General features: G+C 42.2%; 1 protein-coding gene across 3 annotated transcripts in view; it reads right to left on the bottom strand.

Annotated features, from left to right (window-relative positions):
- The window catches only part of kif18a (kinesin family member 18A), a 70,193-nt gene that overhangs the window by 42,186 nt on the left and 614 nt on the right, over positions 1-27,393 (bottom strand). For all 3 annotated transcript variants that reach the window (XM_061245717.1, XM_061245718.1, XM_061245719.1), the window contains exons 2-6: positions 25,990-26,337; positions 15,130-15,287; positions 13,305-13,409; positions 13,093-13,203; positions 10,640-10,837 (exon numbers count right to left, since the gene is read on the bottom strand). In XM_061245717.1, coding sequence (XP_061101701.1) covers positions 10,640-10,837; positions 13,093-13,203; positions 13,305-13,409; positions 15,130-15,287; positions 25,990-26,305 — 888 coding nt within the window. In that variant the 5' untranslated portion in view covers positions 26,306-26,337. The remainder of the gene's footprint in view (positions 1-10,639; positions 10,838-13,092; positions 13,204-13,304; positions 13,410-15,129; positions 15,288-25,989; positions 26,338-27,393) is intronic.

Here is a 27,393-nt window from a genome sequence, read left to right as displayed (position 1 = left end):
TCATCACCCGCTTATCCGGAGTCGGGTCGCGGGGGCAGTAGGCAAAGCCGGGCATTCCAGGCATCCCTCTCCCCAGCAACGCATTCTAGCTCCTCCTGGGGGATCCCGAGGCGTTCCCTGGCCAGGAGAGATATATAATCTCTCCAGTGGGCTCTGGGTGTCCCTCGGGGTCTCCGCCCAGTTGGACGAGCCCGGAAAACCTCCAAAGGGAGGCGCCCGGGAGGCATCCTGATCAGATGCCCGAACCAACCTCAATCACCTCCTTTCGACGCGAAGGAGCAGCGGCTCTACTCCGAGCTCCCTCCGGATGTCCGAGCTCCTCACCCTATCTCTAAGGCTGAGCCCGGCCACCCTACGGAGGAAGCTCATTTCGGCCGCTTGTATACGCGATCTCGTTCTTTCGGTCACTACCCAAAGCTTGTGACCATAGGTGAGGGTTGGGACGTAGATCGACCAGTAAATCGAGAGCTGAGCCGGAAGGCGAACGGCAACGGCCCGCATTACTGCTGACGCTGCACCGATCCGCCTGTCGATCTCACGCTCCCTTCTACCCTCACTCATGAACAAGACCCCGAGATACTTGAACTCCTTCACTTGGGGCAAAGACTCGTTCCCAACCCGGAGGGAGCAATCCACCGTTTTCCGGCAGAGAACCATGGCCTCGGACTTGGAGGTGCTGACTCTCATCCCGGCCGTTTCACACTCGGCTGCAAACCGCTCCAGTGCGTGCTGAAGGTCACGGTCTGATGAAGCCAGCAGAACCACATCATCCGCAAAAAGCAGAGATGCGATTCTGAGGTCACCAAACCGGACACTCTCCTCACCTCGGCTGCGCCTTGAGATCCTGTCCATGAATACCACAAACAGGACCGGTGACAAGGGGCAACCTTGGCGGAGTCCAACACCCACCGGAAACGTGCTTGACTTTGTGCCGAGAATGCGGACACAGCTCTCACTTTGGTTATACAGGGACCTGATGACTCGTAACATCGGCCCCGGTACCCCATACTCCCTCAGTACACCCCACAGGGTGTCCGTCGAAAGCCTTCTCCAAGTCCACAAAGCACATGTGGACTGGATGGGCAAACTCCCATGACCCCGCCGCAACCCTGCCAAGGTAAAGAGCTGGTCCACTGTTCCACGGCCAGGACGGAAGCCACATTGCTCCTCCAGAATCCGAGGTTCGACCGTCGGTCAGAGCCTCCTTTCCAGTACCCTAGAGTAAGCTTTCCCAGTGAGGCTGAGGAATGTGATACCCCGGTAATTGGAGCACACCCTCCGGTCCCCCTTCTTGAAAATGGGGACCACCACCCCGGTCTGCCACTCTACAGGTACTGTCCCCGACCTCCACGCGACACTGAAGAGGCGTGTCAGCCAAGACAGCCCAACAATGTCCAGAGCCTTCAGCATCTCAGGGCGAGTCTCATCTACACCCGGCGACTTGCCACTGAGGAGCTTTTTGACTACCTCAGCAACTTCCGCCAGGGATATAGGTGCAGATTCCCCCGAGTCTTCAGGCTCTGCCTCTTCCACAGAGGACGTGTTGTTCGGGTTCAGGAGCTCTTCGAAGTGCTCTTTCCACCGCCCGACAATATCCCCAGTCCGGGTCAGCAGTTCTCCTCCCCTGCTGAAAACAGCCTGAGACAAGCCCTGCTTTCCCTTTCTGAGTCGTTGGATGGTTTGCGAGAACTTCCTCGAGGCCAACCGAAAGTCCTTCTCCATAGCCTCCCCGAACTCCTCCCCTGCCGAAGCCGCAGCCCTTCTGGCCACCCAGTACCTGTCTGCTGCTTCAGGGGACCCCCGGGCCAGCCAAGCCCGAAAGGCCTCCTTCTTCAGCTTGACGGCCTCCCTCACCGCTGGTGTCCACCTGCGGGTTCTTGGGTTGCCGCCCCGACAGGCACCGATGACGTTCTGGCCACAGCTCCTGCTTGCCGCCTCTGCAATGGAGGCTTTGAACATGGCCCACTCGGACTCCATGTCCCCAGCTTCCCCCGGGATGCGTGAGAAGTTCTTCCGGAGGTGGGAGTTGAAGACCTCGCGAACAGGGGCCTCCGCCAGACGTTCCCAGTTCACCCTCACTACACGTTTGGGTTTACCGGGTCTGTCAGGCAGCCTCCCCGGCCACTTGATCCAACTCACCACCAGGTGGTGATCAGTTGACAGTTCTGCGCCTCTCTTCACACGAGTTTCCAAGACATACTGCCGCAGGTCTGATGATACGACCACAAAGTCGATCATCGATCTTTGGCCTAAGGTGCTCTGGTACCAAGTACACTCATGAGCTACCCTATGCTCGAACATGGTGTTTGTTATCGACAATCCATGACCAGCACAGAAGTCCAATAACAAAACACCGCTTGGGTTCAGATCAGGCAGGCCGTTCCTCCCAATCACCCCTGACTAAAATGTAAAAATGTCCAGGTTTCTCCGTCATTGCCCACGTGAGCGCTGAAGTCGCCCAGCAGAACTATGGAGTCTCCGGGTGGAATTGTCTTCATGACAATGAAAAACTCTGGCAGGACCTGACACAAGCAGTTCACGGTCATCTCACTGCAGTGTGAACACCTCAGAAAGGGCAGCAATACCACCATTACCTGCCATGCAACCATTAAAGCTTCATTTACACTTTGCCGCACAACACTTTGGAAAGCGACTTGCGAATGCTGGATTTCATCCTGAAAAACAGTTGCAGGAGACTTTCGCACCTGCAGAATTTTGTTATGAGGCAGACGCCATCATACTTTGGTCTGCTGTGAAACTGAACAGCCAGAAGGAACACCTAAATTTGTTGTCATCCATATAGGCAGAGCGCTGCTCATGAGACAGAGAGCTCATGAGACAGAGAGCTCATGAGGCAGAGAGCTCATGAGGCAGAGAGCTCATGAGACAGAAAGCTCATGAGACAGAGAGCTCATGAGGCAGAGAGCTCATGAGACAGAGAGCTCATGAGACAGAGAGCTCATGAGGCAGAGCTCATGAGACAGAGCTCATGAGGCAGAGAGCTGCTCATGAGACAGAGAGCTCATGAGACAGAGAGCTCATGAGACAGAGAGCTCATGAGACAGAGAGCTCATGAGACAGAGAGCTCATGAGGCAGAGAGCTCATGAGGCAGAGAGAGCTCACTGAGCATGAAGCTCAAAATGAAGCGGTTTAATCATTATCATTTTGTTACACATTTATTTATTTTTGCTTTGTAGCTAGTTGTTGCGTAACACCTTCAAATTGTGGCAGCATAATTTCAAGCTTCTAAACTGGTCATCATAAAATTTTTGCACTAGCCTACAGGGAACTGTAAACATATGATAAAGCTAGGCTATCGGCATCATTCTTGTTTATCTAGTTTGCTTCTGTATTTTTCCATCAGGCATGAAAAAATGCAAATCATGAGTTTTGCAGTAGTTGCCAGTATGCTAGATGCACTGCATATTCAGTCTGAACTAGCCTATAAATTGCGAAAGCAGTCGTCAGGGAGTTAAGACGTAATTTAAAATCTAAACGCTAAGTAAACGTTACGCAAACTTAACTTAAATTTGTGCAACTGTCCGCCGCGATCAGGTGAGGAGACGTTACATCCAAGCTATCAAAAGCACCAACAGCATCCTGGATGGATTTATCATCACATAAAGTCACATTTCATTTTCAAAATAACAATCAGAGAGTTAGATTATTCGCATGAAAACCTCAGTAAAATGAGGTTTGCTACAGTAAAATGTACCTTAGTTTCACATAGGCTTGGCTTGTGTGTTTGCATTTTGAACTGCATTTGTGTTGCGGTATCAATGGGGGGGGTCGGAAATGTTGGGCTGTTGGTCATATAGTGTGTAGAGTGAAACCGGTCAGTACAAAAATCCGGCCTACATCCGCTGGAGCAATTGGTCATCATTATTTTTACAAACATCTTTAATAATCTTTTATAATCAGGACCTCAACAGCATGCATGACAGTAAGGCATGTAACACTTTCACAAGAGGCCTGTGGAAATCAGGGGTGAAAAACAGCATCCCTTCCAGCAATAACACAGTAACACAGTAACAGGATCAACACCACATCCTGGCAATAACACAGTAACAGGATCAACACCACATCCTGGCAATAACACAGCCGCAGGATCAACACCACATCCTGGCAATAACACAGTAACAGGATCAACACCACATCCTGGCAATAACATAGTCACAGGATCAACACCACATCCTGGCAATAACACAGCCGCAGGATCAACACCACATCCTGGCAATAACACAGTAACAGGATCAACACCACATCCTGGCAATAACACAGCCGCAGGATCAACACCACATCCTGGCAATAACACAGCCGCAGGATCAACACCACATCCTGGCAATAACACAGTAACAGGATCAACACCACATCCTGGCAATAACACAGCCGCAGGATCAACACCACATCCTGGCAATAACACAGCCGCAGGATCAACACCACATCCTGGCAATAACACAGTAACAGGATCAACACCACATCCTGGCAATAACACAGTAACAGGATCAACACCACATCCTGGCAATAACATAGTCACAGGATCAACACCACATCCTGGCAATAACACAGTAACAGGATCAACACCACATCCTGGCAATAACACAGTAACAGGATCAACACCACATCCTGGCAATAACACAGTAACAGTATCAACACCCATCCTGTAAACAGAATTACACACCAATTCAACAGTCAAATTGTGATGGAAATACCACATTAAAAGTTTTAATATCTTTTTTTTTTTTTTTTTTTTTTAAACAAACCTGCAGAGCAGAAACGCCTGTATTATGAGGGAAATGTGCTCTGCTTCAAACCATGGAAAATGCAGCAAGAAACAGACAAACAGCCTGTTGGTAGCTATGCAATTGGTCTATTTTTGTATTTATTAATAATAATAATAATAATTATTATTATTATGGTGTAAAATAGGCTTAGCATACACTTGGCTGTAATGGCTTGGCTATAGATTTTTTTCTTGCAAGAAAACTGTAGCAGCCTACTAAGGGCGGCCTGTAGCGTAGCGGTTAAGGTAAAGGACTGGGACACGCAAGGTCGGTAGTTCTAATCCCGGTGTAGCCACAATAAGATCCGCACAGCCGTTGGGCCCCTGAGCAAGGCCCTTAACCCTGCATGGCTCCAGGGGAGGATTGTCTCCTGCTTAGTCTAATCAACTGTACGTCGCTCTGGATAAGAGCGTCTGCCAAAATGCCAATAATGTACTTTCTTTCAACGATGGTCTTTTGTGATAATATGCAAATATTGCTGGGAAATACAGCTATATCGCCTATACTGTGGTTATTATTTATTAATGCCTATAGTATGCTTATTATTTATTAAGGCCTACAGTATGGCTTATGATTTATTAACACCTATAGTGTGATTATTTATTAAGGCCTACAGTATGGCTTATGATTTATTAACACCTATAGTGTGATTATTATTTATTAAGGCCTACAGTATTGCTTATGATTTATTAACACCTATAGTGTGATTTTTATTTATTAAGGCCTGCAGTATGCTTATGATTTATTAACACCTATAGTGTGATTATTATTTATTAAGGCCTACAGTATTGCTTATGATTTATTAACACCTATAGTGTGATTTTTATTTATTAAGGCCTACAGTATGCTTATGATTTATTAACACCTATAGTGTGATTATTATTTATTAAGGCCTGCAGTATGCTTATGATTTATTAACACCTATAGTGTGATTATTATTTATTAAGGCCTGCAGTATGCTTATGATTTATTAACACCTATAGTGTGATTTTTATTTATTAAGGCCTGCAGTATGCTTATGATTTATTAACACCTATAGTGTGATTATTACTTATTAAGGCCTGCAGTATGCTTATGATTTATTAACACCTATAGTGTGATTATAATTTATTATTCACATTGGAAATCGCGCACATCTGCTGGCAATGGAGAAGCTTAAATAATGACTGGTATACGACTGTATCTGAATATCGTCTGGAGTGTTGCTTTGTATTGGGGTGTGAACGTTGTAAGTTTAATATATTTAGTATGAAATGTATGGCTCTTGGTTTTAAATGCGTTTTAACAAGAAAACATATGGAGGGGGACACACCTCCACCCTCTTAGATTTCATAGCCTTGGGTCTCCCTCCACCTATGGGGGGTGGGGCGGGGTAGTTACGTTTCACACCAACAGTCCTGCATTCCTCAGCAGTGCGATAAAGCTGGCTTTTAGTACAGTTCAGTAAAGTCCATTTCAGTACAATTCATTCACAAAATTGCCATTTCATATTTTGAATAAAAATTTTGCTGAAATAATTAATTCCAGTTCAGGCTATTTTTCTAGAGACGTGTACTGTTGTTAAATCATTTACCACAGCTCATTCTAAATCACAGGATAAATTAAACCTGATAATACATCCTTGGAGCATAAAGGAAAACATGGTTCTTATTAGCACAGCTCAATTACTTCCGTCACCTGCTTTATTGCTTAGGAGAGCAACGTCCAAAAGTGTTTCTTTTGCAGCTTGTGCTTTAGATGGAAAACAGTTGAAAACAATGTCAGACCTTTCAAGCAGGGCAAGGGTTAACAACCATTTCAAGTGCTGCAATATTAAAACCATTAGACCGGGAACAAAAGTTGCCTTGCCTTTGCCAGTTATTCTGTCTGTCTTATGTTGGTCTTATTTCAGAAAACTCCAATTCCATTAACTAATGTTACAAAGAAATGCTCGGGAAGAAAAGGCAAGAAGAAATAATAAATGATTAACTCCATAACCTTTTTGGTTTGAAAATTGTGTTTTAACTTAAACATTTTAAATATAGGAAAGCAATTGAAAGAATAAATAATTTTTAAAAAAGGCAAAGCATGATATTTTTGCACACTGCTTCCGTGTTGTTCTTCTATACACAAAGGAGCAAAACCAACAGACTAAACCAAATCCTACCGAATTTGATCAACAACACAAATGGAAGGACAAGTCAGGAAAGTGCTGGAAACCTGCCCTGATGGCAGGCCACAGGTCCTCCTTTATCCTTCCACTGTGCGTCTAGCCATCAGCAGTCTTAAACACACTATTTCTCTGGCCTTTAAAAGAGCAGAATAAGACGCTGAATGAGCTGAGCAGAAAGAGGAGAAGTCATTTAAAACAACTCTGACTTAGCGAGGATACTGGCGGGAGGAAAGATGCCCGACGCAAGACGACACTGCAGAAATGCCGTAAACAACCTTTTTGTATTTTGGGGATCTCCTGCACAAGTCATGCCATTTACCAGGGAGGGTGCACTGCTGAATGACTCATGAGTGATAAACTCCAAGAGCCAACTGCGCACCCTTATAAAACAGGAAAGCACAGAGCAAAACAATGACGAACTGAATGACCTGCCTTAGTTATGCATGTACAACAAAACCCAGATGCACCTCAGCCTTACCCAGTGAAATATATAACTGCCTCTCTGGATACACTACAATTAAGCCAAGCTAAAAAAAGACAAATGCTGCAGAGAACGTGTGAAATGTAGCCTTGTCTGCGAATAAAATTACACATTCAATAATAAAAAGCTTAAATGGTGCAGATTACAACATAAAGACAAATAATCTAGCACCGTACAACATAAGTACATTAATTAAGAAAGGGGTCTTTGAAAGCAGATTTGTTATTTTGCCATACTGTAATCTCAACCCGTCACAGGCTAATGAGATTTTCATGTCACTGGGAATTATCTTAATGTCTGATACTTCCGAGAAAACAATCTGGATGCATTTCAGACAATGTCTGTGGCAGGGAAGGACATTTTGACAAATTCAAAGGACCCCACACAGACTAATCCCGAGGGATCATTTTCATTCAAAAGGATTATAGCGTACAATACGACCCAAGTGTTATGTAGCCTTCCTTTCATATTAGTTTTCAATTACTTTTTTTTATTTTTTATGTCCCTATATTTACACATTTTTTTTCGGGCTTTACTCTGGTTATATTAAAATAATCATGACCGTGTGTCATCCCAGGCTTGATCGACACAGGGATTGTCCAAACTGCAGCGGCTGACAATCCAAAGCTGCACTGCATGGACTGTCCAGGAGCACATCCTCCAGAGAAATACCAACACATCCTCCAGAGAAATACCAACACAACCAGAGCAGAGAGATACCAACACAACCAGAGCAGAGAGATATCAACACAACCAGAGCAGAGAGATACCAACACAACCAGAGCAGAGAGATACCAACACAACCAGAGCAGAGAGATACCAACACAACCAGAGCAGAGAAATACCACCAACACAACCAGAGCAGAGAAACACCACCACAACCAGAGCAGAGAAATACCAACACAACCAGAGCAGAGAAATACCAACACAACCAGAGCAGAGAAATACCAACACAACCAGAGCAGAGAAATACCAACACAACCAGAGCAGAGAAATACCAACACAACCAGAGCAGAGAAATATCAACACAACCAGAGCAGAGAAATACCAACACAACCAGAGCAGAGAAATATCAACACAACCAGAGCAGAGAAATATCAACACAACCAGACCAGAGAAATACCAACACAACCAGAGCAGAGAAACACCAACACAACCAGAGCAGAGAAACACCAACACAACCAGAGCAGAGAAACACCAACACAACCAGAGCAGAGAAATACCAACACAACCAGAGCAGAGAGATACCAACACAACCAGAGCAGAGAGATACCAACACAACCAGAGCAGAGAGATACCAACACAACCAGAGCAGAGAAATATCAACACAACCAGAGCAGAGAAATATCAACACAACCAGAGCAGAGAGATACCAACACAACCAGAGCAGAGAGATACCAACACAACCAGAGCAGAGAGATACCAACACAACCAGAGCAGAGAGATACCAACACAACCAGAGCAGAGAGATACCAACACAACCAGAGCAGAGAGATACCAACACAACCAGAGCAGAGAAATACCAACACAACCAGAGCAGAGAAATACCAACACAACCAGAGCAGAGAGATACCAACACAACCAGAGCAGAGAGATACCAACACAACCAGAGCACGTTACCAGACAACCACACAAGCAACGGGGTGCTGCCAATTAAGATATTTTTCCAATGTAACATTGTAAGAATGGAGAAGCAAGAGAAAGCATTTACAAGAATAAAAAACGGATAAACATTATTGACTGGTGACAGATAGAACTAATTTGCCAACATTAAATGGATAAGTGTACCTAAATTTGTTCACAGTCCGAATGGACAAACATGGATTCTAGTGCACTCATGAGGGAGGGAGAGCAAAATTGGAATGTGAGGCTTTCTTTGCCATTTTATAAGCCTGCATTTGAATCTTTTATTGCATTGGCCTCATTAATTAATAGAGCATGTTTGGAAGAGAATGACTAATCCAACCCATTGTAGATGGGACCTCATATGAAGGCCATTATTTCTAATTGGCTTTCTAAAGACACGGCATGACACACACCTGTCAACTGTGAGCAAGGTATGGTACCATGACTGAACGCCAGCAATACAGATTACAAACTATAGGCCAAGTTGACAATCATAAAAACATTAGCCTGGACAAGTCTAATTCAGAAACACTGAAAGCTGTTAACGAAGACAGGTGCCAGTGAAGGGTCACTGAAAGATGTTCTGACAACACACGTCAACAAAGTGCTTCCAACACTGTTAGCATCGGTTGATGTGTTGGGAAATGGATTAAAAATGTTTTATTGTGTGCAAGAAATCACCATTATTTCCCTCTCCTGCTCCTGATGCAGATTTCAGAGGGAATCAAACTGCACTGTGGGTATGTGCATGAGCAGAATGTGCATTTATTTTTAATAATAATAATATTAATACATTTTAATCACTGGAAAGAGTGACTTTTCAGTTCAGTGTTTTTTGAGCAAATAAAACGTTTTTTTCCTTAGTAAAATGGGATTTCGACAAGAATGTAAAAAAAATAATAATAATCTCCTGCATATCATTGTTCAATTTAGGAAGAGAAAATGCAACACAGGGCACTTATTTACAAATGAGCTGAATACTCCCTGAATACTCCCTGAATGAAGTGTAAATAAGAATACAGGGAAAAGACCCCCCTTCATGTCATGTGCAATCATTAGCCTAGATGCACATATTAGCAGTTGCAACACAAACGAAGCTGACAGGATCCTTCGTCATTACATCAGGTCACTTCAACACAGAAAACGGTTCCGGGGACTTTGAGTGTAAAGACACCCTTCCTTCTGAACAAGGATCATCAAGTGTCACATCATGTCTGTGTGATGAAGACGAAATTCCCAATGATAGACCGGCAGGCAATCCAGATGCCTTTTCACTGGGCTTATTTCCCTCCGCTATGAGATCTAAAAACCTGTCATTTTATAACGTTTGATGACTTAACTCTGTGCCTTCAAGCAAAGTAAATCATGTCGATATTAGAGGCCAAAGTAAATCACTTGATGTAATAGTAAAAGGTGAGAAATCTCAGTGAAATGTGCATTTTGTTTTCAAAATCCTATTGGCTGCAGTCACCTGTGCAGTCTGCGCAGTGCCCATGCCAGCGTGAGACCTCCTACCTTGGGGTCAGCCAGGGTGTTATTGGCTGCAGTCACCAGTGCAGTCTGCGCAGTGCCCATGCCAGCGTGAGACCTCCTACCTTGGGGTCAGCCAGGGTGTTGATGACGTTCCCCAGAGCGAGCAGCGAGCGGTTGATGTTGGCCCCCTCCCGGAAGCGGGCGCCTTTGGCGTTCGTGGCACTGGCTCGCTCCGAACCTGCCAGGTCAATCAGGCTCATTTTGGCAACCCTTACATTTGGATTTAGGCTGGCTGTCTTGTCCTGTTGCCTTAAATAGACCTTAGGTAAAGGATGAGAAAGATGAGACTGTCAATTCTGGCATGCAGTTCTCTCCAGCAATGTTATACCCTTTCACAGAGACGCTCAGTTTAATGTGCCCAGCAGCCTCCATTCACTTCTAAAAATAATATTCATGAATGAATTTGCATATACTACAAAACAAGTTTAAAAAAGAAAAAGAAAAAAGGAAGAAAAAAAAGAAGCAAGGCTGCCAACAAGTGTCCTAACAAATTCTACCACTAAATTCTCAAGTATGACTAACATTAGCAAGTTCATGTTTTCAAGTACAGTTGAAGCTTGGGAACACAGACCTCAAAATGACTAGCCAGCCAAGCAGCGTATGAAACTGAAAGTATGATTAACTACAAAATCTTAACTACAACTATTTATATCACGTCTTATGTTAATGCCTTGTACATGATGCGCTAAGACTACCTACGTAAGAGAATTCATTCATTTGCCCATTTTCTTACCGAGACATAAATTTCAAGACAAGCCTTGTTCAACATTAACAGTATGACGCTATTTTGTTTCCCAAAACAAAGAACTTAACACTAGACCTGAACTGACATTTACTGTAATTGTAGAAAAATTAAGAAATATAGGAATGCATTTTAACCATTTCTATAAGAAATATTAACACTGAAGTATTCCGAAATATTAACACTGAACACTCAAATGAACATGGACAGGAAGCATGAGAATATAAATGCGCAGCAGGGTATTATTCATCTTCATGCAGCATTTTAGCTTTCTTTTGTCTTTTTTCTTATATTTGACGTGGTAGCAAACATTCATTCATTCATTCATTCATTCATTCATTGAAGTCTGTATGAATGACTGAATGACTCCCATCTGTTTGGTGCTGAAATGACATCCAAGCCTCACAGCTTCAATGTGAGTAAAATACAACATGATCAGAGAAAATAAAGAAAGAGGATTACACTTTATATAAAAAATATATATATTAAAAAAAGAACAGCGAAAAAAGGGTTGCACCCTATTTCCAGGTAAACTCCTCAGCATGATGCCGAATCACATCATTTTTTGTCATGAAATGTGTTATTCTTTGAACAGACAAATCTTTATCATACAGGTGTAATGAGAAATTTGTATTATTCTATGGTTAACAATAAAAACACCATTGACAACAGCATTGCAAAACCACCCAGCCCTACCATGTTATAGTGCAGTGCAATATAGCCCAGTTTGATCTGACATATTGGATTACCAAAGTCATCTGGATGTTATTGCCTTCTCCGTATAAAATAACAGCTCAAATAGCAATGCTGATGGCAGCACGATCAAGTGTGCCTCTGGAAATTAAGAAATTGCTTTCAAATTCAAAGAACAACTTGCCCCTTGTTCACATTTTAGCATAACCTAAGTAATCAGACAGAAGTTAAATCAGAAGTTTTGTGAAACAATGCCCACTGTTAAACAAATTTAAATGAAAATGTCTAGACACATTCCAGACAAGAGAGGGCAGTGGGCCAGTGAGGATAAAAAAAATAATAAAAAAAAAATGTTTGAGAAAGTAAATTGAGGTATGCGCTTGTCTCTGTCATTGATGACAACAGGTTAGTATTTCAATTTTTTTTGTTTAGGCACAATCACCATGCAGAAATATTTGCAGCTGCAAATATATATATATATATATATATATATATATATATATATATATATATATATATATATAGGATTTATAGCATTTTATAGGTTCATGCTAAACTCAAGTGGTAAAAGCATTGAGTAGAATCTGTGGATTTGTAATTGTTGTAAATATTTCCATTTTTATCTTAAAAATGTGGGAACATACACCCAGTGGCAACTTTATTAGGTACACCTTTCCTGTACTAGGTAGGACATCCCCATTGCCCCCAGAACAGCCTTCACAGACTCAACAAGGTGCTGGAAACATTCCTTAGAGATTCTGGCCAATGTTGATAGGAGAGCATCACGCAGTTGCTGCAGATTTGTCAGATTACATTTCTTACCCATTCTGACAACTGAACCGCTTGACTGCAAAAATGCTTTAATGCTGAAACTTGATCAGATATTTGCAATAACAAGCTGGTGGACATTTAACAGTAAGCACACCATTTTATCAAATCAGAGTTTTTCATCTGAGCTCTTTATAGCACAAAACCAGCTTCTCCCCATTACTGCTCTCCTCATGCCAGAAGTAGCTAGTAGCGCGTAGCGCTTCATCAGTGTTTACATCGTCTTACTCTGTTTTATATTCATGCACTCACCTGGAACACTGCATGGGACCGAGAGGAGGTGGCGTTCACCTCGGTTGGGTGCTGCGTTCTGTTCTTGTTGCCGTAATCCAGAGCTTCCAGGATGTGCTCAGCTGATTTCGACTAGAAAGTGTTTATAGGAACTGATTTAACCAAGCCAATCACAGCAATCAGAGTAAATACAGACAAGTCCATCATTTATCCTTAGACAGACCAGTTCTTACCTGGTGCAGGGTGAGGCCTTGGACCACCACTCCCTTGGTGCTGTCCTCACGGACAGCCAGGGGTCCAGAGCTGGCCAGCAAGTCACGGATGTTCTCATTGTAAATCTAGACAAACAAAAACCACCACGCTGTTAAAGAACGTGCAGCACATGGCTAAAGTAACAGACCTTGATGCAGGCATCACTTTGTTGCGGTTGCACAGAGGACCGGGGTTCGGTTCCCGGCCCTGCCGGAGCCGAGCAGCACAAGCGGCTCCCCGCTCTGAGGGAGGGGCTCGGCAGGGTCGCCGTGGGCAACAGCGGCCTGATCGAATCACGGTCACAGGCTCTGAGACGATGTGGCGTGAAGGAGTGACCGTGAAGTCCTGCACCAACTCGGCCGATAGATGTGTGGTGTAGGATTACCGACCCTCTGTAACTGCATAAATTGTAAGCTAATGTACAACCATTTTTATCTCAGATTTCTTTGTGAATTATTCTGGTGGCACTTTCCGAAACAGGTGCCAAACTTGCATTTACTGTAAAATGAGATTCTCACAGATTTTCCATATTCATGTATAAAAGGCTAGTAATTTCAGAGACAATAAGGAGGCGGCACACAACACGTACATTTTTCTATTACAATAATTTTGTGTTTATTTATTTTCCACTGGTAGCACTGGTGCTACCAACTTTCTCAGTTGGTCGCATCAGCATATGATTTGGTCGCACCTTTTTTCTTTGTACTGCATGGTATTAATCAATGACCTTGATGAATAATTGCATACCCTAGTTTTGCATTGATGTAAAGATTGACAGTGACTCCAGACTCGTTATTTGCAAAATATTTTAATCTGAACATAACTGAACATAACAAAACATAACAAACATAAAAGCAAAGCATAACAGCTTTGCTTAGCATAACAGCATAACTTATTAGCTGCAGCATTCATACGTGAACTGAACACTGCCAAACATTGAATGTTTTGGACGCACAAGATTAATGAACAGTTTTTATCCCAAGGCCATCACCACGCTGAACTCTGAATTTTGTGGTATTCCAATGTCAATAAAGGAAATCTGAATCTAAATTCACCCGTTCGTACCGCAACCACGGGTACTGCATTAGCCATTGTGTTCGAAAGCAATACTTTTTTTTCTTCAGTCGCTCCCTGCTTCCACCTGCACTCTTCTCCCTGCTGCCTGCACTCTCATCATCAGTCGTGTCTGATTCGGGACATATTGTTGGCTCTCCCTCTCCACCAGCCTCCTTCTCTCTCTCCTCACTTTGTTTTTTAAAATAATCTGTAATGGACCGCTTCATTTTTTTTTGATTGTTTGTTTGTTTCGCGCCTTTTGTCTTCAGCGCCGCTACATACACGCGCACGCGCACTAATGATGAAGGTACAGGCAGTAAGAGTGCAGGTAGGGAGAGAGCGACTGAGCCAGTGAAGAAGAAAAAGTACTATTTTCAACCACAATGGCTAACGCAGTACCCGTGTGACATTCGCTGCCGGAGCAGCACCAAAACACCGGTGATCATCATGCACTCGCACTAATGCGACCACGTGAAATTGTAGCTCGCACACTCTCAAAAAATGGTCGCATATGCGACCATTTTGGTCGCAGTCTAGAACCCTGAAAACTGGTCATAAAATCTTAACATAATAGGAGGGTTAATCATGGTATTTCAGTAAGGATTTCTGCAGTGGCTGCTATGCGCTTGGCTGGCTCAGATATGGTGATGGGAATGATGAGAATGATTCCTTCCAATGAGGAATTTAAGTTGAATTTAGTTTAATTAGGTCAAGAACAAAAATGAACAAATAATAAAACCTAATACTTACCTCAAGATAGGAAAAAGCAACATTAAATGTTTTTTCGTCCTTGACTTGATCAATTCGGCTGAACAGCTCCTTCATGGTGAGATACATCACTCCAGGGGTGTTTTCAGATCCCAACATGGTGTGTGTCTTCCCTGCTCCCGTTGCACCATAGGCAAAAACTGTTCAAGGAGGAAAAAATAAATAACTGGTTACAACTACTGAACCCTGTAGCTCTACCAAAGCAAAAAAGTGGAACGACTTTGATATATTTGCAGGCTGCCATTTTCAGAGTAACAGCCATTCAAGGCAATTGTGTACAACATCCCGGTAAGCGTTCATAGACGCACGCACAGGAACTAGCATGTTGAATGCTGAAGAAAAAGCACCTAGCAGAGATTTGATACATTTCAATTTTGGTAAGAGATATTTCATGGGCTTATCTTCCACTAGTCAGCTAAACGCCGGCCTTTCTTAGTTTCACAAAGGTGTGGATAAAAAAGGAGACGTGAGTGTCTAGCTACATCGTACTTAGTCTTGCATCATTACCTAATGTTAGCTCCCAAATGCAACCACATTTGTAGCCCGTCACTGCCTCCATAATTAGGTTTCTAATTATGTTGCTCAGTATAGGATGATAATGCTCAGTATGTGCTAAGTATGTGCTCAGTATGGGATGACAGCGCTCAGTATGGGATGACAGTGCTCAGTATGTGCTCAGTATGGGATGATGTTGCTCAGTATGGGATGATGTTGCTCAGTATGGGATGATGTTGCTCAGTATGGGATGATGTTGCTCAGTATGGGATGATGTTGCTTAGTATGTGCTCAGTATGGGATGATGTTGCTCAGTATGGGATGATGTTGCTCAGTATGGGATGATAGTGCTCAGTATGGGATGACAGCGCTCAGTATGGGATGACAGCGCTCAGTATGGGATGACAGCGCTCAGTATGGGATGACAGTGCTCAGTATGTGCTCAGTATGTGCTCAGTATGGGATGATGTTGCTCAGTATGGGATGATGTTGCTCAGTATGGGATGATAGTGCTCAGTATGTGCTCAGTATGGGATGATGTTGCTCAGTATGGGATGATTTTGCTCAGTATGGGATGATGTTGCTCAGTATGGGATGATAGTGCTCAGTATGTGCTCAGTATGGGATGATGTTGCTCAGTATGGGATGATGTTGCTCAGTATGGGATGATGTTGCTCAGTATGGGATGATAGTGCTAGGGTTCTTCTTTCTGTAATATAGGCTCCCGCAGGACGAACCAACACATTTGCGTTTCTTTGCCCAATTGCAGGTTGCCATCTTTAGGGCACTGATTACAGGAATGTATCCGCTTCGTAATCGAGTTAGAATCATGCCAGTTACGTCTTTTTTAAACGCTCTGTCACCGGTGCTCTTGCTGGCCACTAGAGCCCACCCAGCCTTGCGATGGGTTCATCGCGCATGTTCATATCTCAACGATGATACATATACAATATATCGTGCAGCCCCATTAAACGGTACACGGTCAAAGGGGGAATTTATCAAATCAGGCAAATCAAAAAGGCAGCTTAGATATTCCTTTCTCATCTCCCTTAGCCTACTTTGATAGTTCATGCTAACTAGGGGTCGACCGTTTATCGGCCTGGTCGATAATGGGATCAGATATTCATAATATTCATAAAGATATTCATTGAGATATTCGTTTCTGCTTGTAGTCCTGCCCACAGCATTATCAGATTGGCTATTTACGTGTGATGTGATGTGGATCAGCGCAGTCCGTATTTGTGGAAGGGAAGTGGGAACGAGAGTGCGTTTCTCCAAAGGTAGTCAGATGTTGCCGAAGTTGCAATAAACATCACAATCATAATGATCTATTTCTATGATGGCAATTCCCAGTTTAATTTTACTCATTTTAATCCACTGAAAATGCCTGAACTTGTTATGTTTGGGTGTAGCCTACAAGCAATGTTACAGGACACCCACTTAATAAAGTGGAAAAGTGAAAGGGATTTCATTCAAGGGAGGCGAAAGCAATGGCTTTCAAGTCAGTCGCTATTTTTATGGTTTTGGACCACTTGCCTTATCACCGTGACGATGTACTTCACCACGTTACTATTCCTGGTTGCAGGACAGCTGATAGCAGTTGCTTGGCAACGGCCCATAGGATCATCTTTGTAAACAAAGCTGTAAACGGTGATCAAAGATTTCTTGAGGCAGTGATGACTTTAATGTTTCAGCCGATGCCATGGGTTACACGTCTCAACCCGAACACAGGGCTGCGGGGCTTACGGAGACTGAGGACATGGTAACAGAGAGCAATGCTCACGCGGGAGCAGTGTCAGCTGACACAGAGAAGAGGGAAAGGGTGAATGAGGGACCCAGACACTCCACACCGCTGTGCAGAGAGCGCGCGCTCAGCAAGAGCAGCTAAGCAAGGTAGGTTTCCCTGGGTAAGGAAAGTGATGTAAAACTAACTACATTTTAAGTAAGTCCATCTAAAATATACAAAAATGTCAACCCTACATGCGATAGCCACCTGGCCCAGCAACATTAATCAACATGTTTTGGGCTTGCCCATCACTTCATAGGTCATGCATGTTTTATGTAATATCTGAGAGTATCAGGGTTCCTGTCAGGCCTGCAGCAGTCACTGATCTCTTTGGAGAGCCCCCAGCTGGTTCTCCTCTGCCCAAATGTAAAGCAGATTCCGTAGCTTTTCCATTTTCTCCCCCATACGTCTCATTTCGCTCAGATGGTTGTCATCCACACAGGCCGGTCATTTGTCCTGGGCTCGGCATATTTCTCAAAACATTACGTAAGAGAAGATCAGACAAACTGTAAGAGGCGTAACTAGTAAATTTGGTAAGATATGGGGTGCACTCCTTGTATATGCGGGAAAGAGGGTTCCGGAGAGAGGGTGTGGTTAGTGCGATGGCCCACTGCCATTGGGTAAGGGAATCTCGAAACTGACGGGCTTCTGTTGAACAATTGTGAATCTTCTTTATCATTCAGACATCATCATATATTATATGTATTTTCCAATACTGTATCAATTATACACTCAGTGATCACTTTATTAGGTAACACCTGGACACCAGGTCGTTAATGCAAATATCTCATCAGCCAATCATGTGGCAGCAACTCAATTCATAAAAATGTGCAGTGACTGTGGAATGATTGTCGGTGGCAGAAGGGGTGGTTTGATCTCAGAAACTGCTGATCTCCTAAAATCCTAAAAATTTTTTACACGACACATAACGTCTCTAGAGTTTACAGAGGATGGGTGCAAAACATCTAGTGAGCAGCAGCACTGTGGGTGAACATGCCTTGTTAACGAGAGAGGTCAGAGGAGAAGGGCCAGACTGGTCAACACTGACAGGAAGGTGAAAGAAACAGTGGTATGCACAAGAGCATCTCTGAACATACAATGCATCAAACCTCTTAAGTGGATAGGCTACAGCAACTGAAGACCAATACATCTAAAACATAAGTGTAATAAATCCCTAATAAACTGCCGACAGAGTATATATCTCCCCTTTGTTGCAGAGATGCTGAGTGAGGATAGAGAGCAAAGTTTCTTATTTTTATTAATTCATGCATCTTAAAGTAGCATAACATAATGGCAAGAACAGGCCACTCAGCCCAGCAATGCTCACCATTTCCTACTTCTAATTGTACCGACTGCTTAGTTTGCCTAAAAGCTAAATAGCACCATATCAAGCACCGCACCAAACCCCCAGTGTCTCTGCCGCCACTACACGACCTGGACCAAGCTGTTCAATACAATGACCACTGGAACAAAATACTTATTAATATCTGTCTGGAATTTATCCTTTACCGATCTCCATTCATGCTCCCTCTTTCTGCTAACTGAACTCACCCTGAAGAATCGCCTAGAGTTAAATTTGTTAATCCCTTTCATGAATTTAAAAGCCTAATGAATTTAAAGGCCTGAATTTAAATCTTCTATGGTTGTTTTCCATGTTACTGTATTTCTGTCATGTTTTTTATAATTTTTCATCTTTATTTTATTATAGTTTTTTCCATATGCGTATGTATGTATCTATGTATGTATGTATGCATGTATGTAATCCAATGTTGCAAGCTGTATTTACTCCTTCAAATCCTATGAACTTGATAGGGTCTATATAAAATAAAATAAAAAATATATAAATATATATAGAAAACTTTTTTATTATTATTAATTATTATTATTATTATTTTTTTGCTCTACTGGCTCACCTTGATGGAACAATATATATTTATGCAAGCAGATAAAGATGAAGCGTTAATTTAGGTTTGGTTTATTGATTGACTTTTTTTAAACGGCTGTCAGGTGGTGTTTTAAATCAATGTTAATGTTGGCGAACAGGTGACAGAGAGTGAAGCAAACTCAATGCAGGAGTGCTTTGAGGCTGATATGTCCAATTCATTACATTGGACTAATTGGTGATAAGAAACTCAGCGGACCAGAGTCTAAAAAATGTGCACTATACCTTTAAAAGGTAATCATTTTTACAGGAAAAAAACTAAAAACCCTGACTAACATTATTTGTGAACAGTAAAATGTGTCTGGTTTGGGGATCTATTTAGTGAATTATTTTTTATTTCAGTTGACAAGAAATGCAGCTCCCTGCACTTTATTTTTCAATATATAATATTGAAATGTTCTGTTGTCTGGGTTCTTAATTAAGCATATGTAAAAATCACATTTTGTGCCAGAATGCGTTGTTCATCATGACACCCAGCGAAGTTGAAATAGCTCTACTGGCGAAACAAAAGTGAGTTTGAGATCTCATCACTATCTACCGACACACAATAGAAACATCATCAGAGAGGTGCCGTGGTGCAACCTCCTGGAGTGGCCGTGGAATGGCCCTGTACAATTTATTGTGTCAATTATATAGTTGATTTTTAACAAATTGAGAGTCTCATGACTCATGTGCTCACACTGCGAACCCCACCGCTTCTCCATGTAATCCTCCACCACTCCTAAGAACAATGGGAATGATTCTCTAACCATCAGCACCCATTCTCTAGCCCTCCAGCCTTTCACATGTAATTGCATCCTGGGATAGCTTGTCAAAGCTGAGTAGGTGAGAATGTTTTAATGTGAATATTTTCGAGAAATGCAGGAATTATTTTTTATTGCAACACTGCATATTCACTGCCTATTTGAATGATGGAGTAAAGTACCATCCAAATTGATCCTTTAAAAGCAGAAATTCCTTTTGTAAAAATGGCCTGAAAGCGAGACCAGTATCAGCCCAAAATGCTGGATCGGGTATTGACGAGTCCGCGTGTCCATGCACCGATCTGATACTGCGTAATTTATCACGTGATGATAGCTCATTTACTACACAGGCAAACAACACCTGCAGTGGTAGCAGAGAGTGGAACATCAGTCAGAGCTAGCAAAATGTCAATTTGGCAATATTTCACACTGGAAAATCCCACCAGTAAAAGGGCAATGTGCAGAGTATGGCAGGGTTTGATTCTGAGGGTTGCCACTAGTGCTGCCAGTTTCAACACCAGCAGTCTTCTATAGCATCTGAAAGCGCAACACGTGGAAGAGCACGATGAGTTCACCAAGGCAAAGGGGGAGAGACGAACTACAGCAGCAAACCTTGGAAACCGAATTCCAACACGGTAAAATCCACAGCTCACCTCACCACTGCTATGGCCACTTATTCTCCAACACACCATAGTCAAGGAAACCAACCGATTAAGAACGATCCATCGGTCCATAGCTCCATAGTAATACACCCAAACTGGTAAACAAACCTGCAGTTAGACTGTTTTAAGCCATTCACATTGAAATGGCGGACTTGATCGTAATTGTCTATGAAGTAAAGCATCAAAGTCTGCTCTAAACATTTCACAAATGTCTCATCCAGCAGGGAAAGGTTTAGCGAGCTGAACTGCGATCAGACTGAACTTAAGCACTTATCTCCAATAACCCCAAAGTTCTACACAATGATCAACATGATCTGAACACAGCCAGTCTCACTCCTTCTGACTGGACTACTGCTACTTCCAAATAAACTTCCTGATTGTACTTTTTGAAAAATAAACAAGGTTACACGCATCAAATTCCTTTCAGAACACTTTATTTGTAGGAAAGGAAACATGCGAACCATTCATAGCTACTGAAAATAAGTATAGAACAGTACATACTTTCAGATAAAAAATAAAGAATGAATTCATACCCAACAGCAGTTGCCAGTTGGACCAGAGAAGTTAACTACTAAAGGCGACTAAAATACTTGAATCATCTGTAAGTAAACTAGTCTCTGCGGCTGCAGCAGAGGCACCAGCGCAGGTGTTCAGCACTGCAGGAGATTCACACAGCATCCCCTCAAAATGGCAACCGGTGCCTTTTCGGACGAGCCCTTTTGTAGCAAAATGCATCATGCCCAGGACAGGCAGACCAGCGCCAGCACTGCAGCCCAATTCCTCATAGAATTTAACTAGTGCCCACATGGAGCTCTACATAAAATGGCTCCGTATTAAATAAAATAAGCAATAGAAATATTTGCCTTCATTATTTGCCTTTAACAATGATAAATACATGGGCCGTTTTAAAAGTCTCAGCTCATAATTGCAGGGTCACGGCAAGTTTAGGAAAGCTAAAGGAAAACCCCAAGGTGCTCCCTCACAGCAGGTGGGAAAAAGATGGCGAGTAAAATAGTAATTTCGGGAGTATACTTTTGACACAGGCAAATTTACACAGGAACACACATACTGAATGAATTAATTAAAAAGTCAAAAAATCCCATTTGAGCAAGACAACTCAAATAACCTCGGCTATGCTTAAGCCACGTAAATAACAACATCCTGAGATGCTTAATCTATTCCTTAATATTGACCAAAAACACAGAGTACTGTTCCAGTGCATGACACTTTTTCCTCAATGCCACGCACCTGGAGAATTGTTTTGTTGCAGACGTCATACATTGTCACAGTGTTCATGGGACAGCACCGGCCAGATGGAACGTCTTGTTTTCACTTTTCTTTTCTTTTTTTTTACACAAACTGTCACAAGTTCAGCTGTCATGAGTTGTCAAACTGTCAGAAGTTGACATTTCGTTACCATAGAGACAATCGAACCCACATCGCAGACCATCAGCGAAGTACAAATGCAAAACCTTGTGTGACACTTTCATTTTTGTCGTGCGACACCCCTCGTGGGGTACGAAGTATAAATCAGGCCTAAACAGCAGCCACACACTGACAGCATACCTGGCCTAAACAGCAGATGCACACCGACAGCACACCTGCACTGGCGCTATCCTTTATACCAGTGGTCCTTAACCTTATTGGAGGTACTGAACCCTGCAAGCTTCATCAGTGCATTCACCGAACCCTTCGTAATTGGAAAAATAAAATATGATTTCTTCAAAACATAGGTATATATTTTATTAGTGCACAAAATGAACCATGCATCAGTTGTACACAAAATCACTGTGTTCAAAGAACAAAACCAACAAAACATGAATTTCACACAAAAAATGAATATTTACTGCAGATCAATGTGACTTTTGCTGTTGCCTTTCAGATACAAGTTCAGAAATACGCGGCTTCACCTTGGCAAGTGCTACTCCCATATCATTTTCGCAACAAAGTCTGTTCCTTTTCTTAGTTTTAATGTCTACCATCCTCGAAAAGGATTGCTCGCAAAGATGCGTTGTAACAAACGGTGTGAGTATCGCAAGGGCTTTCTTAGCAATAAGAGGGTATGGTACGATTTGGTGACGTTGAGAGCGTTGTTGTTCTGAAGAGTTGCTGTTGAAGCTGGCTCTGCTGAATGATTTCGTGAAGGTATTCATCGTTGACATCTGCTGTCGCAACACTGAACGTGAACGGCTGTCCAACCCGTGCTGGATATGATTCTCTGGTGGGGAAGTATCCGTTGAGAGACTTTGTGAGCTCATCTAAGTGCATGGCAATTGCTTGCTTCAGCTCCCCAGGTACAGAAATGTCTCCAATTCCAGACACGTCTTCGATCTTACTTACACAGTCGTCCAGCAGGGGAAAGTTTGCGAAGTTATCATTCTCTGTTCGTCGTTTCCATAAAGGTAGCTTTTTTTAAACGTCTCCAGGTTCTTCCGCTTTGATGATGTTGACTCCACCGCCCTGCATCTGTCGATTGAGATGATTGAGAGCATCGAAAATATCGGCCATGTACGCCAAAATGAGAAAGAACCCAGAATTTTCTAAGCAATCTGCGTGACAATGTTGGTACTCTCGCAAAAACAGGGCTAATTCCACACGCCTGGCAAAAACACGATTCAGCACCTTTCCTCGGGATAACCACCGAACGTTAGAATGGTACAGAAGTACCTCGAATTCAGAGCCTATTTCATTACACAGCTCTTTGAAGATGCGGTGCTTCATAGCACTATTTCGCACGTAGTTCACACATTCAACTACAATTTTTAACACTTCTGCCAGTTTTGGAGGCAAGGTTTTTGTTGCCAACGCATGCCTGTGCAGAACACAGTGCGTAACAATGATGTGTGGTGTATCGGATTTCACCAGCGCTCCAAAACCAGAGTGTCGTCCCAGTATGGCTGGAGCTCCGTCCGAACAAACTGCAGAACAAAATATGCACAATATCTACCGTACGCAAAACACCATGTGTCCCCATCAAGGTATCAGCAGATCTGCTACATCCATGCACAATATCTACCGTACGCAAAACACCATGTGCTCCCCATCAAGGTATCAGCAGATCTGCTACATCCATGTACAATATCTACCGTACGCAAAACACCATGTGCTCCCCATCAAGGTATCAGCAGATCTGCTACATCCATGAACAATATCTACCGTATGCAAAACACCACGTGCTCACCATCAAGGTATCAGCAGATCTGCTACATCCATGCACAATATCTACCGTACGCAAAACACCATGTGCTCACCACAGGGCAGATTCTGGAAGATATTTTTAAGATGAATAAAAGTGTAGAAGCGGATATATGGCCTCCAGTACGTATGTATTTCGGCCGATACATAATTATTTGTCCAAAAGTAATATTTCACCAATTAAACAAAAACATGGCTAACTACTCTGCAGTCATCGGCAGTCGATGATCATGTCACCCAAAAATTACTTTGATTCTCCCTGTGGGTATAAATGTTATAATGTTGTATGCGATATATACAATTTATTTTGTATCTGTTGAATTAATCAAAATAATAATATGCTGCCTTGTTAATGCTATGCAAATAATTTTATATAAATGAGAGCCTTGTTGAATATGAATACTGAATATAAACTACAGTGTTCAGCGTTAGGGATGATACATTTAATTTCCTGTCTTTTTGAGGGTTCTAAAATAAATAAAATAAAACCCTTGGCTGAGAATTTGCCTTAGATTAAAGAATCTATTCGGCCGCCTTGTCCTTCCTCCCCATTTCTAATATGCAGATGCCATCCACTGGCTAAAATTTTAATTTTGCCGTTCATTGATGATACATCCTTGGTTGAATTGAGTTCAACAAAAGGTTGTTTTTCAATGCATGACATAAAAGTATAGTTGGTGTCATTCTTTTCAATTTCAATGATAATTCTGCTGTCTGAAATGCATTTCTTCAGCCAGATCTTAAGGCCAACCGTCTGTATTTGCGTATTTAAGTCACATCTTATCAAAGTAAATCACGAACGACTTAAAACCTAACTGTAGGCTTGCTAGCTAGTTAACGATCTATATTTTTCTGTGTAGCTAGAGCTAGCTGGTTAGCCTAATGAACTCAATATGTTGAGACCAACCTAGCTGGTCTCTTTTTGGCTGCCCTGGCTTCACCGTATCCGACAGGTTCACAAATTGAAGGCTTGCCACTTGGATAACCAGTGAGACTGCTAGCCTGTCAGTTGCTATGTATGCAATGTCATCCAACTACTACATGCATGCGATAACGTTGCTGAACATAACAATCTCATGTTCGTTTAGAACTTTACATTAGCCTGTCTATGTTAGCATTGAGTCTCCCCATATTTAGTCTATGGACAATTCACTGACGGAATTTAATATTTTGAGGTCTAATTGAAATGTAATAAACTATGCACTCGTGAAATTAGGAAAAGTATGCCTCTGAATTACCAACAAAATGGTTTTGTGTCAGGATCTGCTGGCTTAATACAGTTATTTTATAATACTTTTTTTAATGATAATACGTTGCTCACTATAGTTGTCTACGTGAAGCGCTATTATACAGGTTACGGTTATCAGCCAGTGATCACAGCGCAGCATAGATATACCAGAGGAAACGCATCAGTGCCTGCCACTGTGTATTAAGTGCTCAAAAAGAGGGCCAATCAGTCACTCCCATTCACACTCAATAGAGTTAGCATGTTGAAGTATTTTGTTAAACAAATGTGTTGTATTTTTTCCTTCATAAGCTGATATCTGCACTCATCTAGTCCTTGGTTGCAGTTAGAATTTCTGCTAAAATGTAGAAGAGGTATGTATCAGCATCGAAAAATTTTGCCTGTCAAATATTGGCCTCAGAATTCCATATTAGGCAGTGCTGACACACAAACACCATGACTTCATTTCGGGAGTGGACTGAAAATACCGTCTCGCTCAAACTATGGTTTGAATATGCTAAATGTAAATCTTCAAGCTTGCAAGCTTAAAAACTCAAAATCTGGCATCTCCATTAGATACACCCCCCTCTTATGATCCCTGCATGGAAAATGACCAACTTTGCAAATGCACTTTCTAACTCAAACCACTCCAGCAGCACATAACCCAGGTCATGAATATTTCCCACCGCATCCCAGGAACAGACTAATGCTCATTATTCTTCCTGACTTTTCTGGAGCATGAGATTTGCAACAGTTCACTTCTTCAGCATGTAAGATAGATATGTTGATCTTACCAGTGCAGTTGTATCCATTCAAAACTCCATCAATGACATCTCTGGTTGAGTTGTCAAAAACATCAAACTGAGAAGATGTTTCCCCAAAAACACAATCAAAAACAAACTTCAGGTCTTTGTTGCCTCTTGTACGGATATCCCTGCGGCGTTTCTGTGCAGGGAAAAAGGACATCTCCTGCTCTTTTGGGTCAAAGATAAGCATGTGGTTATCAACAACTTGAACCACTTTCTGGAAGTTGCCGCCTTGTTCTCTTGAGTTCTCAGGCCGCACCCGAACCACCACCTTAACGTGGCTGCACATGTCACCTCCAGACATAGTGCTAACTCCGGATCTTCCCACAGAGTAATCTGTAAACAGTGAATAAAAACGTGATTGAGGCATTCAATAAAATTGTTTTTTCATCATTGTGAGAAATTAATTATTTTACTAAATAGAATATACCGTTGTTTGTGCACATCAAAACTATGACAACAATTCTTTTGTAAAGTAGACAGCCAAGTTACTAACATTAATGAAGCTTCAAGAATATTTATTGCATATTTATTTCAATAGGCACGATATTTGAATAAACAGAGTATTGAACAAATAGTCTGATGTCATGCATTGTTATATTTATAGCACAAGTCAATTTGCATTGTCTCTCCCTAGATGGGCTGGACAAATATAAAGACACAAATACAATATAAAATAGACTACATTAACAGAAAACATTGACCTCAAGATACAGGTTTCATTCTGATATATGATAAATACAAAGTGTAATAAAATACCATTAATATTGAAAGAGAGAAAGGAAAAAGTGTTTCGAGTTCAATTTTGAAGAGTGTAGCTTAACGTGAGGTAACTTAAGTAGAGAAGGCCAACAGTCCTCAAGATTTAGCGATGGGGCACTTTACAGTTTCCCCCGGCAGCAGCTCTTGCAAATATAGCCAAAGTTAAGCTCGCTGTAATGTCTAACATGTTAAAGTGTGGAACTGGTCCGGTACAAATAGGATGGAAATAGTGCTGGCAGGAAATGTATAGTTGACCTAAGGCAGTCCGACAGCCAAATGAGTTGTTATTGATTACAATGAATACTATCAATTGCCTAGCTAGCTACGCTTTCGATTAGTAAGTTATGCAAAGTCAGTAAACCATACGGTTGATGGCAAACGTGGGTGGCGGACACGTGCACCTATCCTGACAGTATAAACAAATAACCTTAATGTTATTTCCGCGCTCTTAGCTAGATAGCTAAGAACTTTGCACCACGCTCAACGTGACCTGTCGTCACATATAGCCATTTAATCTATATGCGACCACTGCTATCTATCTTGTCAGCTAGCTAATAAAGGACGAGAAATTCACCGCAAACACTGGACAGTTTAATAAACTCAACTGATACTCAGTATGTAACGTTAACG

Source organism: Conger conger, chromosome 6 (genome assembly GCF_963514075.1).
Source record: "Conger conger chromosome 6, fConCon1.1, whole genome shotgun sequence".
Classification (NCBI taxonomy): Eukaryota; Metazoa; Chordata; class Actinopteri; order Anguilliformes; family Congridae; genus Conger; species Conger conger.
The sequence above is the reverse complement of the archived record's forward strand: the minus strand, read 5'-3'. Positions and strand labels throughout refer to the sequence as shown.